The sequence below is a fragment of the Epargyreus clarus genome, unplaced genomic scaffold, assembly GCF_041222505.1.
Source record: "Epargyreus clarus isolate Ecla_fem2 unplaced genomic scaffold, WU_Ecla_fem_2.2 ptg000007l, whole genome shotgun sequence".
Lineage (NCBI taxonomy): Eukaryota > Metazoa > Arthropoda > Insecta > Lepidoptera > Hesperiidae > Epargyreus > Epargyreus clarus.
The window spans coordinates 20,931,559-20,947,968 of record NW_027332215.1 but is presented as its reverse complement, the minus strand read 5'-3'; the positions used below and the strand labels follow the sequence as shown (position 1 = coordinate 20,947,968).

The 16,410-nt window shown below is 36.2% G+C and overlaps 1 protein-coding gene across 1 annotated transcript in view; it reads right to left on the bottom strand.

The window, feature by feature from the left end:
* Snf4agamma (SNF4/AMP-activated protein kinase gamma subunit) overlaps positions 1-16,410 on the bottom strand; it is a 118,514-nt gene that overhangs the window by 1,089 nt on the left and 101,015 nt on the right. Inside the window, exons 11-13 of the mRNA XM_073075075.1 lie at positions 14,026-14,163; positions 8,294-8,446; positions 1,367-1,545 (exon numbers count right to left, since the gene is read on the bottom strand). Of these exons, the coding sequence (XP_072931176.1) occupies positions 1,367-1,545; positions 8,294-8,446; positions 14,026-14,163 (470 nt within the window). The remainder of the gene's footprint in view (positions 1-1,366; positions 1,546-8,293; positions 8,447-14,025; positions 14,164-16,410) is intronic.

Here is a 16,410-nt window from a genome sequence, read left to right as displayed (position 1 = left end):
AATGATTTTGATTTTTTTTAAAAAGGTATCGATATGTAAATCAGGTACAAAATACTCGTATAAACAAAACATATAAGTTGCAATTATGCGACTAATAAACATATTTAATAGTCAATATTCGTAAAGAATAAGCCTTAAATTAGAGCACAGGTGGCATCATTCGGTGTACTTTAGTTCGGGGCGTATTTCGATAGGTCATTTATCTGCGATTAAAATAACAATAGCATCGCTAAAGACATATCTCAGTGTCCAATTTGAGCGGCCACTAAATCAAGCTTACGCCTTTGTCCTAATGAAAATAGTTTGAACAATTGGTTGCAGTAAATCTAGCGGTGGTAATTATGCTCGTTGAAGTATGAATGTCGCCTGTAAGTACATCTATTATATAACTATTTATACGTATACTTTTGGTGGTCATATGCTTTGCCAGGTGAGCCCAACGACATTAACAACCTTCTTCCTCCCTCAGAATGAAGTGATGAATAAAATATTAAATTAAAAGCGTGTCCAACTCTTATTAGTGTGTGAGTGTGCGTGCGTGCGTGCGTGTGTGTGTGTGTATGATGGTGAGTTGTTGGTTGAGTTGCAACAAACATTTTATAGCGACTTCTTCAAATTTAACATAGTTAACGGGTTAATAATGTTGCCTGTAAAAGTATCTCTTATCATAATTTTTTAAAGAGGAAGCAACACCATTATTATAGGAAACTCACTTATGAGAGACTTAATTTGATAATAAATCCGAAGGACTTGTTACTGCTGTAAACTTTTTAAAAAGCAAACAACTATGAAATCCACCTGCCGTTAGGTGGATGCTTGCTATTGCCTAAATGCCTATGAACATCTGTAGTCGACTCCAGGTAGGACACCTTTAAAAGGTGGTAGAACCGTTTGAGATTCAACTTCGGCGGCACCAGCGCCACACCTATTTCTGCCTTATAACAGCAGTCTTAAGCGCTACTGTGTTGCGGTTTGAATAGTGTAGTTAGGGAGACACTTATCCAAGGCGTTCTAACTTAGTCGGAGGATTCTAGTGTTGTATCAAGTTAGTTACGCTTGTCCATGGGCGGCAGTATCCACTATTTTCAGGTGCACTATTATCATAAAATAGTAATAATAGTGACACCGTTCAAAAATATTCGCCTCATAAGTAAATCAGCCAATCAGGCAATGATGTCCCTACATCGAAAGGTCAGAACTGGGATGGTAACACCCGTTTTTTGGACTCTTACCGGCTAAACCCCATGGTTTTCCCCCTTTGTCGGGACCACGGGTACGTTAATAACATTCGTGCGCGGTCCCGACGGATGATAACACCCCTGTCGAACCAGTAGCTTACTCACTTAAAAAAAACAAAAGAACTCACGTATAGGAAGAGGAAGCGTAGAATCCTCTTGTGTGTCAGTATGTAGAGAACGTTGCCGGTCTCCGGGTCGATGACCGGGAGCCTGTGGATGCGGTTGTTGATCAGCATCCGGATGGCCTCGTACAGCGACGAGTCCGGCCCGATGGACACCAGCGGCATCACTGAGCCTTTCAGCACCTCTGGAATTTCATAAGTATACGATTAGCTTCACATATTACATACAGAAGTTACGTAGCTGCTTACAGTAATTTGAAGTTGTTGCGAGCAGGTGTAGTCATACAATTTGCTATGGCGACGCGATTCATTTCTATATTCAGAGCGGACTTGCAGTTTTACGCGGACTATACCTAGTTACATATTCGCGAAGTTCTAGTGATACGAACTTCAGTCCTTTACGCCGGGGATCCGGGATAAAATCCCTGCCACGATCCTTTGATTTATATACATAAGTGTTTAGATCCCAGTATTGAAAGGTGAAGGAAAACATGGTAAGGAAACTTAAAATAAAATGAATATTTAAGTATACTTTGATGATAGTTAGATGCAAGTGCATGACGTTTTTTATTTGAGGTCAGGTAACCGCTCTTAGCCAGTGTTCTAGTATCCTTACCCCGGCACGCCGAGAACCCCCGAGAACACCCGAGAAGCGTGAATGTGATAGCTTTCTTGCCTCCTCGTTCTCGCGCTAGCTTGATCTCCGATCGGTGTGGCCCGTATTTTTGCCCGCTTCAAAGGAGTTCTCGGGCGAGAAAAGAGAACTCAGTGCGACCATAACATTGTATGTTTTTGTGTAGGTAAAGCCGCTGCATTGACGTCTGTTCTGGATGACGGTCGAGAATGCGAATGAGAAGGTCGTATGAGTGTAGATGCCTTCTCGGTTCTCGCGCAATTTCTCGGCGAGACTTCTCGCGTGAGTCTGTAGCCGGCTTTAGGGATTAATCCTTCTATTCTGATGCCCATATCCAACAGTGGCACATAAAAATAATAAAGTAACATCCTATAATATTAATCATTTTAACTAAAATAAATGACTGTTGACATTTAACCATCTCATCCAGTATATCACGGTTTATACATAGACTTTACGCGTCATTTAAAAATAGAACCAAGGGAGAGGTCGCAGTAACATCTCACCTGCATTTTACTCTACTGAATAAATGCACCCTCATACTTTACCGTGATAACCGGTATCACATATCAAAAGTACTTCGTACTCTCACTTCGAGGGGTGACTCATGCCCAGCAGTGGGGCGGTAATGGGTTAACGTCATTGATGGGTTAACGTGAAGTAATAAACACATATTTCTAGTCGTTAAATAAGTCTTTGATATTTTGGTTTGGATCTTCTAAGGTCAGGTGGTACCTCGTTAAGTAACCAAATATTTGACACATTTAAAGCAAGTGATGCTAATTAGTCAAAGTGCTTGCAACTGCCTCAGTGGCTCATCTTTGTAAGAGTCTAACGATAGAGGTCAAGGCTAACTTTTTTTACGTAATACATTCAATAACACAGACATGACAGTTGAGAGTTTCATAAAACAGATTGGGAAGCTAACAATCCTTGTCACTTATGTTCTAAGTAATCGCTTTTCATGTTGACAACAACTTTTCCTGTGCATTCAGGCAATAATGACTAACTTACTCAAATATACAACTTGAAATGACAAATGTTATTAAAATATTAATTTCGAAAAAAAAAAACAATGTATTTGACTATATCATTAAGCGCTCGTCTTTATTTTCTTTAATACATCCATAAACAATGCAATAAAAGTATAATAAATAATAATACAATGGCTATTATTTTATATGTTAATTATTTTCCCTATAAATTAAGACAATTGTTGCCAAAGCGGAGAATAAACTGGCATCAATTAATATTCTTCATAATGTTTTTATTTAATCCATAGAGTCACGGTCAACGCACTGGACCGGAGATCCACACATTAAACATAAGGAAAATCGCATTTACCGTATAGCAATCTACCTACTATTATCAGTTATAGAACTGTTGTATTCAGCAAAATAGTTAAACTACGCATCATCCGACATAAGTGTGACCGTGTGTGTCACTCACTACAAGTATAACCACTATTTATTTATCTCTATTATCAAAACTACAATGTAACCTACACATAAGTAAATACATTATTTATCGCAAATAGAATAACTTATAAAATCGTATCTTTTGTGAGTTGGTAAAATATATCGAGCATAGTGGTACCACGGCCAAGCTACTTGTACCGCAAACCTCTTGTGTTTCGGCGGAATGGCGTGGATGCAGACGACTGAGGCAACGATCATGAGTAGCAAAGCTGTAATCGGCTTCAAGTAGAACAATTAATGTTGTAAAAGAAATTGATTAAGATGTCCTTGGACGGCAGCGCCACTTACGATAAGAGGACAGCATGTTTGTATACTACTTCAGTCAGTTCAGTTCAGTTTATATAAAAATAAAAACCCTACCATCTACAGCAGTGATAGCCTAGTGGTTTGGTAGTCAGGCTATCAATCGGGAGTCCGTGGTTAAAATACCAGGCACGCGCTCCTGCACGCCATTGGAGGAAAACAACGTAAGAAAATCTAAAAGTTCTTAAAAATAGTTTACAACGGTGTGTGACGTTTATCAAGAACCTTTTAATACTCTGTGGGATATATTACTTTTAGAAGTTTAATTGTTTAGTGTACAACTACATAGCTTTGGCCACAAACAACCTCCTTTCAACAACAACAAAACATCCGCATGTCGATACTAAATACTAGCCATTACGTGTAATTTTGTAAGATACAGGAGTCTAACAATCAAAACAATTAGCTATAATAACAACAGCAACAAACAAACTATAACAGTTTTAACAACGGAGCAATCGAATACTTTAATTTGGCACAAATTTCTTGGGCAATGAAATGAAAAATCCATGCCCAAGTACGACCCGAACTCGCACAGGAAGGGTTCCGTGACACGAAATTTTCATTATTCCCTAATTTTTAATGTGTATTTGTTTTCATACCCGAGATAAGAGTTAATGCATTGTGAAAATTTAAACTGTTTTTACTGTTTAATACATAAATCGAATGATACCGAAAAATATCAGTAAGGGGACCCCCCTTAAATTTTCAAAGGGTTTTAGTTTTAGTTATGGCGTTATTTGTTGTTATGACGGCCACCGTTACACATTCTGTGTAGACATTTCAAAAGTCTGCCTGTTACGGTGTAATAGATACAAACGGACAGATAGACACCGAGGCTTAGTAATAAGGCTCCGTTTTTACCCTTTGGTTACAGAACCCTAATTAAATTATCAGTATAATCACTGATGTGTCTGAAATAAATTATAATTATTATGTCCTTCAAATAATTTCAAAAGAATATCTTTATTATATTTTACGTAAGTTTGCGGTTAATTAATTTTACAGTATGCTTATAAACGGCACCATTAGAACACTGCATTGTTCTATTGTCGTTTGAGTTTGCATAATTAAAACTTCAGCTGTAACTTCAGAGGGTTGGGTAATTAAATAGGACGTAGAAAAAAATAAAAATAATGTAGAGGTCACGTAACCTAGAGCATTGAAAAAAGGTCTGTGTACCTAAAAAGAGTGCATGTATCAATATGCACAGGTGCATGCAGGTACACGCGAAAAACGCGTGTCAAACGTGAAAAACAAGTGAAAATATTACAAAACATAGAAAACGAACAAAATGATATGAAACGGCACGACACGTGACGAGGCATGACGTTAAGACAACTAATCGTATCATATACATAAAAACACAATTACCTGCAAAACTTCCAATATTTAATAGCCAACTTGATGTTTTGTAAAAAAAACACTCCAGCAGTTTTTTCCAAGCAGCCCAAAAGAAATACATTACTTAAGTTGTTCAAAGTTTACCTACACGTATCTAGCTGGCTAGTTTATTTTATAAGCTGTAATTATTTATTATTTGCGTATACAACAGATCTGTGTATAAAACTAAAATAATATGATTGTATACACAGTTTGATTCATAATAGTCTTAGCCCAAGTCGAAATTCATGTATTTGACATAATTAAGTGTACCCATATATTATATGAGTGAGGGCTTCAGGGCTTCGGTCCCCCCTTAACTTAGGTGCGAGAGAAGAAGTCTTTAGACAAGAGGACAGAGGAGGAGAGAACCAATTTTGGATACCTCTTAAACAAAGCGACGCTACGCCCATACCAACCTCAAATTTCACAACTGATTATTTAAAAATAGCGTTTACTTTACTATATATTTCATTTTATTCATTGGTATTATATCGCTTTTATAAACTTCGCGAGATCGGCTTAGTGCTAAATGATACTCATCTATATCATAATATTTCCCTATATAGTTTGAAGTTCCCGATGCTTCGTGATGAGAAAGCGAGCAGGTATGTAGATTGCAACCGCTCGCTAACGTTATCACTGGCTAATTACGTGTGGGCACATTAATTAGTATTTCCTACCTATTCAACCTCCTACGTAGGTAACAATGCCGGTTTATTTCTATATTTTCCTGAGTATATAACCGTAACGGAGTGCCTTGTATTTGATTAAAGCTGGTTATGTTGATTGTATCTTAGTTTTGACACGCAAATAGAAGATAGAGATATATTCAGGAATTGTTAGTTGATATTCAGTCGTTTTGATAATCACCTATGTGAAGGGAAAGAAAAATCTAGACCTCTATGTAACATGTGTCGTAATTTAAACGGGGAGTCAATAACAATGATCATTGAGAAGTTCTAGGTCCTTTATTTTTTGTTTACGAGGGAGAAACCTTCAAAGGGTATGCCGAGGGGGGCGGCACGGGATTATGTGGGATAGTAACCGCACCAAAACTCCCCCCGGTGGCCGTCTTCGGCACTGCGTAGAGAACTCCGGGATCTCCAGAGGAACGCAACCGGAGTCCTCTCAGCGCGTTGCCCCGTCGGGCTCCGTCCAGGTGAGCGTGACCACACATACCGCCGTCCTTCCCGGGGTCGCTGTCCGGGTGGTTCAAGCTCCCACTCTTGCCACCCGCAACCCCGGAAGCCCCTTTTAGTCGCCTCTTACGACAGGCAGGAGACCGTTGCCCTATTCTGGTCCCAGAACTACAGAGACCGAGACGTTTTAGGTCCTGAGTGTAGAGAATGAGGCGACTGAATATTTGGAGTGATGAGATGTGGTTGGGATTATTGAGATGTTGTTTAATTGTTGGAATTATTGTTACGCGCGGGTGAAACCACGCAACATAAGCACTCTAAGATATTTTTGAAATTCATGTTCGAACAACTATAGGCGACTACAGAGTGCATATAACTATTATTTAAATATGGCTTTTTTATTCGGTAAAATATAAAAATACCAAATTAACGGTACAGATAGATATACAGTTTTAATTAGTTATAATTTGTCTTACTCTCAGCGATAAGGTATAATAAATTGGATAGAGATGCAATTTTAGAACTCCGTACCCAAGCGCTTTATGATACTCTGAAAAGGCCAATTAAAATCTGCATGTCCCATATTACACGCGAGTACTCTCTAGTGGAGAACTGACCTTCCTAGCTCATATTATTTATATAGTTACGACGTATAAACTTGAGATAGGTTATTTACGGGCACATTAATTAAAATAATTTTACACCAGTGAAGCATAGAGGAACTAACAGGTCGGTGGTTGGAATTGTGTATTTTTCCACTAGGGATGGGCTCGGTTTTTTGAACTTATATTTTGACCTATTGAAGATTACCAAATTATCGTATTCTTTATAATGTCCCAAAAAGTAAGAATACTAAGTTTTCGAATCTGGTTTCGTACCTGGTCCCTGAACCCTTTTTAGAGAGAAGACTAAAAAACTAATGAATCCATGATTCAAATTAAATACACGCATTTTAGATGTGTATAACCTCCATAAGTATTTCTTCAGCATCATGTAAGTACCGAAACGCCTTCAACTCTATTAGACATCTAATTACATACCTAACCTAACGAAATGTTTGTTTTTTACGAATTTTGTTTGTTTTTATTTTTTAATTTACTTTATTATTTTCAGTTTTTTTTTTTTTTATATTTTGTGTAATTTTATTTCTTAAGAAAATTCAGTCAATAAGTTCATAATTAAGTTTGTGTTTCCATATGTGTATTTTTGGATTTCATTGTTTATTGTGTGTTATAATTTGTTTTTGTTGTTTAAGTTCTTGAAATAAATAATTTATCTATCTATCTAAATGACGCAAAATGTTCCCATAGATGATAGCATATTCAATCCATGACTACTAACATCACCCATTAATGTTGTATAGCCATGCAGTCTATGAATGCACCATAGCAATTTGTATTCAATGTGCTAGTTAGTTAACGTTAACTATGCATTAACTACTTCATGTGATCCATCTATTGCATTTTTTATTATAGGCCATGATCATTTTGTTGCAGTCGGCTATTTACGGCGAGTGGAATAAGGCTTCTATTGTTAAAGACCCAATCAACTCGACATTACTGAAATATACCATTCATGTTCTAGAAATGTCAGCGAACAATTTATAATGTTAATTAGCTCTTTTATAAATTGGTTCAATATTAAATTATATGATGTATATGTGTACCTAAATAATGACTGATGTATATATAAAAACAACATCGTTTAGAATATAGCTAATGTCACTTCCACAATTTAGATGAATCCATCAACAATTCTTGTATGAAAATCTCTCAAACCGTTTGGGCTGCAGTCCGTACCAAAGATTGAGACGTACAAACATACATACTATACATACGCTCGAAGACATTAGCCTCCGCAGTCAACTAAAAAGAACTCGGATTTCCTTTTTAGAAGCATAAAAATATTGCAACTCCCTTCATCAGACAAGTTCCAACTAAAAGGCCTTTTAGGAAAACAATTCATAAAACTAAATGAATGAATAAACACTCACGGCGCCAAGTCTCGAGGCGGTGTTCCTCCAGTTCGTCCATAGTTACGTTCGGGCTCGTGTAGTACATCTGCAGTATCTTGATGAAGTCCGTGATGGTCAGCATGCCCACGAAACGCTGCCGCTGGGAGTCCCATAGCGGCGCGGCGCGTACACCTGTTGACAACGTAACTCTCGTACTTTTGTGCTATTCTGCCACATGAATCAAAGATAATAACAAACGCTTTCTACACTCACAGCCCCACACTAGGATTCCCTGTGTCGTGGGTGCCATGGAGACACACATAGACAAATACACAAACACCCAGACCCAGAAACAGAAATCTAAATTCATCATTCAGATATCTGTCTGGCCGGGGATCGAACCCGGGACCCTTAGCGCGTCAGACCGGTATGGTGACCGCTCCGCCACGCGGGTCGTCATAAATAATAAATATAATAAATTACTATAGTTGAATGTGTTTGTTGAAGATATACCATCAGACTGCCTATCCAGTTACGACGCGATTAAATCAAGCTGTCCGATGTTTTGCCTACCAATGAGCGACATTTGGCAGTTATTGCCATCCAAATTTCGAGCTTTGGGAAGCTTAAATCAGATAGATTGATTATTAATAACGGGCATTATAATAATAATAAATACGTAATGCTTTCCAAGTGATGAAGGTTTGTTTTATCAGAGCAATGGATGTCGCTGGTTATGGGTTCTGGCAAAAGCAGTGTTTTTAGTATGAGTTTTTACGTCTTTACAAAAATGACTGTTTTGGTATTTGTTTACGTATTTACCCATACATTTCTAGCGCCTCTAGCATAATGTATCAGAATTGATTGGAATAGTATGGGAAATACGTAAACAAAAACAGTAATTTTTGTAAAAACTCATACTAAGGGTAGGTACAGTTCTCGTGATAAGATCACTATCTCTGTTATTTAATCTTTCTACCACTTCATGTTATCATCATCAGCATTATTGTCTCACTGCTGAGCAAGAAACTCCTTTTTAGCGAGAGAGTTTACCGCGCTGAAATATGCGTAGTGATAGACCCCACGCGCTTTTGAGAACTTTGTTTAAAGAACTTCCAAGCATGTAGGTTTCCTAACGATTTTTTCCTTCACGGTTCAAACAAAATAATTATGTGCGTATACTAAACGCACATAATAATAATTATTCGAATCTCAGACTATCGATTGAGATTCCGACGTCCCCTATGCTCTGACCAACAACTCCATATTATAGTCGATCGTACATCTCAATTAAGTTTCATAATATTGGCAAGAGTCCGAGCGTCTGTTAATTAAAAAGCATTTCGTTGGTTATTAGCCTGTCGCCGTTCGGTGTACTGCTGTATATTCGCGCATCTATTTAATTAATCCTGATATATTCCTACGGTCGCACGGAGAACCCAATTAGTTTGTATTAACTGAACAAATAATCTCTAAAGGTAGGTAGCGCAACCCGCGCTGTTCTAATACTGGATAGATTAATTATTGATAACGAGCGTAAAACAATTTAAGCTTGGTAGAATAACTAATTTGATCGCCTGTATTCCCAAAGCTTCTTTAGATTATGATTTATTTATAATGTTAATGCTGTTATGAAACATTAGGCGTGGTCAGAAGTTGTATAAACCTTTACAAGTTAAATCTCATGCGTGTTTTCAAATTTCACGTTATGCTGTCTGTCCTTATTGGATTTAGTCATAAAAAACCATTAAATACATTCCCTATATAAATTGGAACAAGTAGAAATAGTAGCAAGAAAAATATGTATATTACTACTTGAATTGTAACACTCCCGTCCTTAAGGTGCAGCAAAGCCTCCATTGTAGCTGTGACCAGCCCTAACAATAACGAAAGTACTACGTAATATTAGCCTCAAAGTTAATTAGTTTGCATTGCCTTTACACTTTAGATTAAATAGAACAATGTTATTTACATAAAACCAAAACGACAAAACCGGAATATTTTTACAGGAAAGAATTTTTTGAGCAGAATCTTGACGATACTCGAAGCGGGGCGCTCACCATATCGGTCACCAATTCGGGATTCGATACCCGGCCGGCGAGACATCCCATGAATATAGTTTTCAGATCTGGATCTGGGTGTTTTTATGTCCATGGTAGATACCACTTTAGGATAACACTTATTAATAAAATAGCAAATAATAATATGTAAAAAAAATGTTTTTAAAAGCCAAACTTTAAGTCGATTGTAACAACTATCCGTGGCAGAGCAACAAGTTAGTTCAACAGTTATCAACATCATCAATAATTCTATTTCATATCAAGTTTCTTCGGCATCAAATTTCCCTCGAAGCCGATGAAAGTTGGTTGAACACTAACTACAATATCACATTACCGCGGCACAAGGTTTAATTAAAACCTCGCCCGAATAATTACGAAAATTGCATTCTATACGACACCGCGCAAATTATATTGTTTATCGTTAATCCTATTATCTTGAATTTATCAATGAACAAATAATTGATAGATTACCTACTCTCGAAATGGATATCAATAATTAAATGTATATTAATTTATCCAGGTACAAGTGTGTATCGAGAGTTTAATTCGATTTATGTATTCATCAACATTTTACTTCGACCAAATCAGTGTCAATTGTTTTGACCGTGTTCAATAAATCGCAGACCATCAAAAGTACTTAACGGTTTCGAAATAATCATATTACTGTCTCCCTATTTGTTGTTTCGTATTCAATTTAATTTCGCAAGTACCATGTACCAGCATATAATTCAATATTTCAATATTTTTTATTTGTAAATATGTAAACATTTGTCAATAACTGTAAAGATTCGTAATATATCAACAGCGATATGTTGAGAAAATAGTATTTAATTTCCTGTTTTAAGACTAAATGTAATAAAAAAATCACCAGCCGATGACTCAGGGGGGGGGCGGCAGTCATCGGGAGGAGGTAGCTACACAGTAGAAATCGTACTTGTAAGATGTCTTTTCCATCGTTAGGGGGGAAGCCAGACGATCCTTTCGCCCGGATCTCCCCTTCTGTCTTTGTAAAATACGAGTATCAAACAGCTTTGTAATTACAATTGTATGTAAACACACTTCACACACTTGCTGGGTACATCCGGAGCTATCGGGTGGCATCTGCAATAACTTGTAATGCTCCGTGTGTGTCACCGACTGCCGTTGAGTAGAGATATTGGACACCTCATTGTTTAAGCCCGGCTCTCGTTAAACAATATAAGGACAAATGTGTTTACTTCGTAAATTGTAATTACTTCTAACCGTTGCCTTGAAGTATTATTGAACTAAAAACATAATCTCCACCTTGTTATGAATGCCTTCTATTTTGTATTAAAATGTTAAGTTTAGTCCTACTCGAGGACGCGTTAATTTAGGGTACTCGTACAGTCCATAGACATCTACTAATAATCCCAACAGTACAGTATCATAAGGTCGGCCTCAAAAGTGTCACTTCTTATAGATCTTAAGTTAAAACCTTCTTACTAATGTTTCCCGAGTCCCCGATTTAGGCCATAATTATTATTACCGCGAGCACTAGAAACATTTCTACATGGTACAAATATATGTGGCGAACAAAATAACAGCTTTATCAAATCGACCTAAAATAGCCGATAGTCATCGAAATAGCATCCATTTCCGATACCCATTTATTAATTACGATTGATGGGCACAGTTGTTCCATCAGCCCCCATCTCCGACAGAAACAATATTACGGCAGTGGAATCTCTGTTGGTTGCACGTCACTTTCAACCAACAGAGATTCCATCACAGTTTTATAAAAAGCTCTTGCTTTTTTAGCTTTTTAAAAAGTGCGCATACAAACGTCGTATACATTTATCGTCCTATAGTCCCTGACTGGCTTTCTAAAGAAAAAGCAAGGTTATTATTGTGTCAGCATTTGTTTTCACCAACGATTTTCGCTAAAATATATATTCCGTAATCACAACGTAGGTACGCGTACGCAATACTATCCGATTTAAATACAAGCACAAAATAAAGGTGGCCTGTAAGTGATCACAAGGTAATTATTTTCTCGAACCCATAAAAATACTCAATTCTAATGAACCAGCCTCGCTCGGGGCGGTTTTTGAATTTGAACATAACATTTATTTATTATCAGATCAAAGCAAAGCAAGTAACCAGCTAAGCTAGTCTATTTGTATAAAGCAAATCATAAAATAAACGTTGAAAAAATACACAAAAGAAGCCATGAAGAGATGTTTATAATTTTTTTTTATGATTAAGCTCGCCTCGGAATAAAAATGTTATAGAAGACCTACAGCTTTTCTATTACGTCACACTGTCTTACACCTAATTGGACTGTACAAAGAAGTTAGATTTAGACTTTGGCGTTATCTAGTTACTCAAACATTCGTGACATTTTATATGGAACGATATACACCTTAGGTCCCTTGGCAACGGGTGTATTGTTTCTTACGGAGGTGGCGGCTCTCAAGTCAACGGGTCAAGCCAAAGCTGTAGTAACATAAATAAGAGTGAATGTTACGCAGGGTAGGTATAGATTCGATGTGAGTCCAAAATTTCGCAGCACGGCGACGCGCATGCATATTTGATGCAGAACAAAATTTCAATAATCGCTTATGCACGTATTACGAAAAAACGCATTGCTTATTTAAATATATACATTTTTTTTTACAAAGTACGATTTTAGATTGTTTGTTTTTATTGAAGCAAAATTAACTCGTATTACGTTACGTATCGCCAGCAATTAAAAATATACTTTTAATATCAATAATAGACAGACGCAAAAGTGCGTTTGCGTACATCAGATCACACAGCCACCCTGAATGATTATATATCCTGCATGTTTTCGAGCAATTGGCATACATATATTTGTGTCAAGTAAATGTGTTTTGAGTTAACTGATTACAAGTTTTTTACGTCATATTTCGATACACACAATTATATGCATATGACAAGTAATTAATAGAATAAAAGTAATAAAAATCGCTTTGTGCGAGAATAAACACCATGCAGGAAAATGATATGAAAGAACAGATATAAGAACATGGGACATATGCCCCGTGTACAAGTAAGACGTAAGATGCAAATATGATTGGAGTCGGCAGCGAGATATAACTTTATTATTAGCAACAGTGATCTCGATACGTCGTAAATATTAAGGTCCGAAAATATTGAAAATGCAGGATTTATTTTACTTATGAAAGTCTGCTGCTACGTTCCATATATTTCATCTTACGGAACTGGATAAATAACATCTAAAATGACTATATCTAGTGAATGTAGAATTAATATTTTGCATGTACCTATATGTAAATGAAAATCACAAATAGCTGAGCATTCAACAAAATATGTAAAACGGAGTGTCACTACACATTTCGCAAATGAGACAGAAATGAAAAAACAATCGAAATGCAACTGAACTGACACACATTTCCGTTGTCAGCTATTTTTGTGAAATGTTTGAACAACAGTTGAACGTACCAATATATGACTTCTGTTAATAATGATACATTAGGTATTTGAATAATATTCGTGAAATGTAATGCATGCATATATAAGCCAAAGGAATACTTAAATTACATAACAAACTAAAAAAGTACTGACCAACTTCACCCAAAACTTCATTTGTAAACTGTAGATAGTTCGATAGCTGTGAATGGGCCGTAGCGACCGCTTAATATCAAAATAATCTGCACGTGCCATTTAAAATAAAAAATATATATAGTATTATAGTAAATGACTGACCGTTGTAGACGAGCGCGAAGAACGCCTTCTTGACCAGAAGCTGCGTGTCGAACACTACCAGCTTCGCGGAGGTCGGGATCAGATCGTAGCACTTGTGGAACTTGAAGAACTTCACGAATATTTGCGATTCATCTTCCTCTGCAAGATAACAAGTACATACATTACTATGTAATACGATACCACCAAACTTCGTCTTTTAAAACTTAACACCTCGTTTATTACAATTTTAATAGAGCTATCAAGAATTAGAGATTGGTAGAATTAGTATGTTCAACAGGGAAAGTAAGTACTTCATCGCCACACCTATTTATAGTGCCGTCAAACAGTTCTTGCTTTTGGGTCGAATGAAGTATCATTGAGGAGACAATCTTAGTAATCACTCTTCAGTGGCAATACATCTGTCATCGCCTTATATAAAACCCCGTTTTTTTTTTTGGAGTTACAGATGTTCATGGACGGTAGCGACCACTTACCGCCAGATGAACTGCATAGTTATATGCTATTTCGATCTTATAAAAAGTCGGTTAACAAAACATATTTTTACGTTTTCAAACACGTTGAATTTCTCAATTAAAACTTTGCTTTTACGTGTCTTATTTCCGAATTATGTCTAGATCAATGAACCGTTTGCATTCATTGCTTTCATCTGAAAAAACATATTAATGGAGCGGACGCTTACAATTGTAAAATGTGTTTTTCAGTTTGAATCAAATAGTGAACTAGTCCGCGATATACGTCATCATCATAATAGGTACCTGGCTTAGTTAATTAGTTAGCTGTAAAGATATTTTTTATCTAAAATGCATTACGAGTACATTTAAAAATCTCGAGATGCAGAATTCTGATCACGCAGAATGGTAATATAAGTGGAAAACTAAATCCCTCAATGTCGCAGTTATATAAATAATCTTCCATTAGCTATTTCTGGATTATTGCGCTCGCGATATTTTTTCTGAATCGGGCACGTCAAGAAAGAAATGGTTCAAGATTTTCAATCATAATTTCTTCTTTATTATTGATCTAAATCTTCATTTCAGCCTCTTACTAAATTATTGCATAGGTACGTTTTATTTACTTTATTTACTTTAACATACTGATAAGATTTTATTAAGTGCAATGATAATGCATTTCTTACTCTAGATAACGAATTGATACGTAAGTGAATTATCTAGTGATTATCTCGATATTAAATTAGATATAATTCAATAATATTATCGAAACATTAGTCTAGATGAATTTTAAAGATAAGAACAAAATGAAACTAAAAATAACGTTGAAAGTGGATAGAAATCGGGCTCAAAGATTCCGTTACTGTTACGTACATACATACAAACGTACAACCCAAGCTAATAAAAGCGTGTTAAAAATAAAACGTATATCCTAAAATAATGCGTACTCATTTAAAATAATTAGGTAACAATACAGTAAAGTACAAAATTATGTACACGAATACACACACTATTAAAACTTAAGAAAAAGAAAAATACGAATTAAAATCAAAAGCGGATTTACGAAATATGACGTCATACCGTCTATTAAAATTACAATTATTATTTATTACGAGTTTTACGATTTATGTCGGAAAAACACAAGACGAGCCACGTGACGCAGGTAAGCGAACTCGTTGTTTACGGTGGACGTCATGGCGCCGACGGCTTTTGGCTCGGGAACACATTCTCCCATGGCGTTTGATAATCATTTTTCGGTTACTCAACTACAAATAAGTATAACACACGCGCTGTTGCTATGTCCGATTATAGCCGTGAACGCAAAAATTTCATGTAGGATTTCAGAAAAATAAATATGTTTGTACCCATTCGCCTCAATTTATGTATTTGTTTTAGGTTTTTATACAAGGCAAAAGTTAAAAAAGAAACATTTAATATAATAGTACAAAGTATTATTGTTAATTAAAAATAAAACTTCCTGTAACAGCTCCAAAATCTGTATGACTAAACGTATGCTCTTTTTTCTTGCAATAAACAAAAATTGTAGATCCATATATTTTATTACTAGCCAACATGAGGAAAAAATACATATTTAATTCCCGTGGAATATCAAATATTTATTGCGAAGTCAACAGAAGTAGGTAATATAGGTAAAATGTTTAACTGACGCTGTTAATATAGAAATAGCTCCTATTTGCACATATCGCAATAAATTTCATCGAAGCAAAATGAAAAAGCTGTAAATATAGAGCGTGGCATCTATTTGGCAAGCGAAATTGGCACTCTAACTCATAAAAAATAGTAGTTCTATCGGCTTCATTCGGGGATAGACAAACCAATTTGAAACCGGTTGAAATTGTTGAACAAGCCTGTTTTACTACCTTTGACGCCTGTTATTAATATTCAAATATATCCAAAATTTGGCTACCTAAGATCA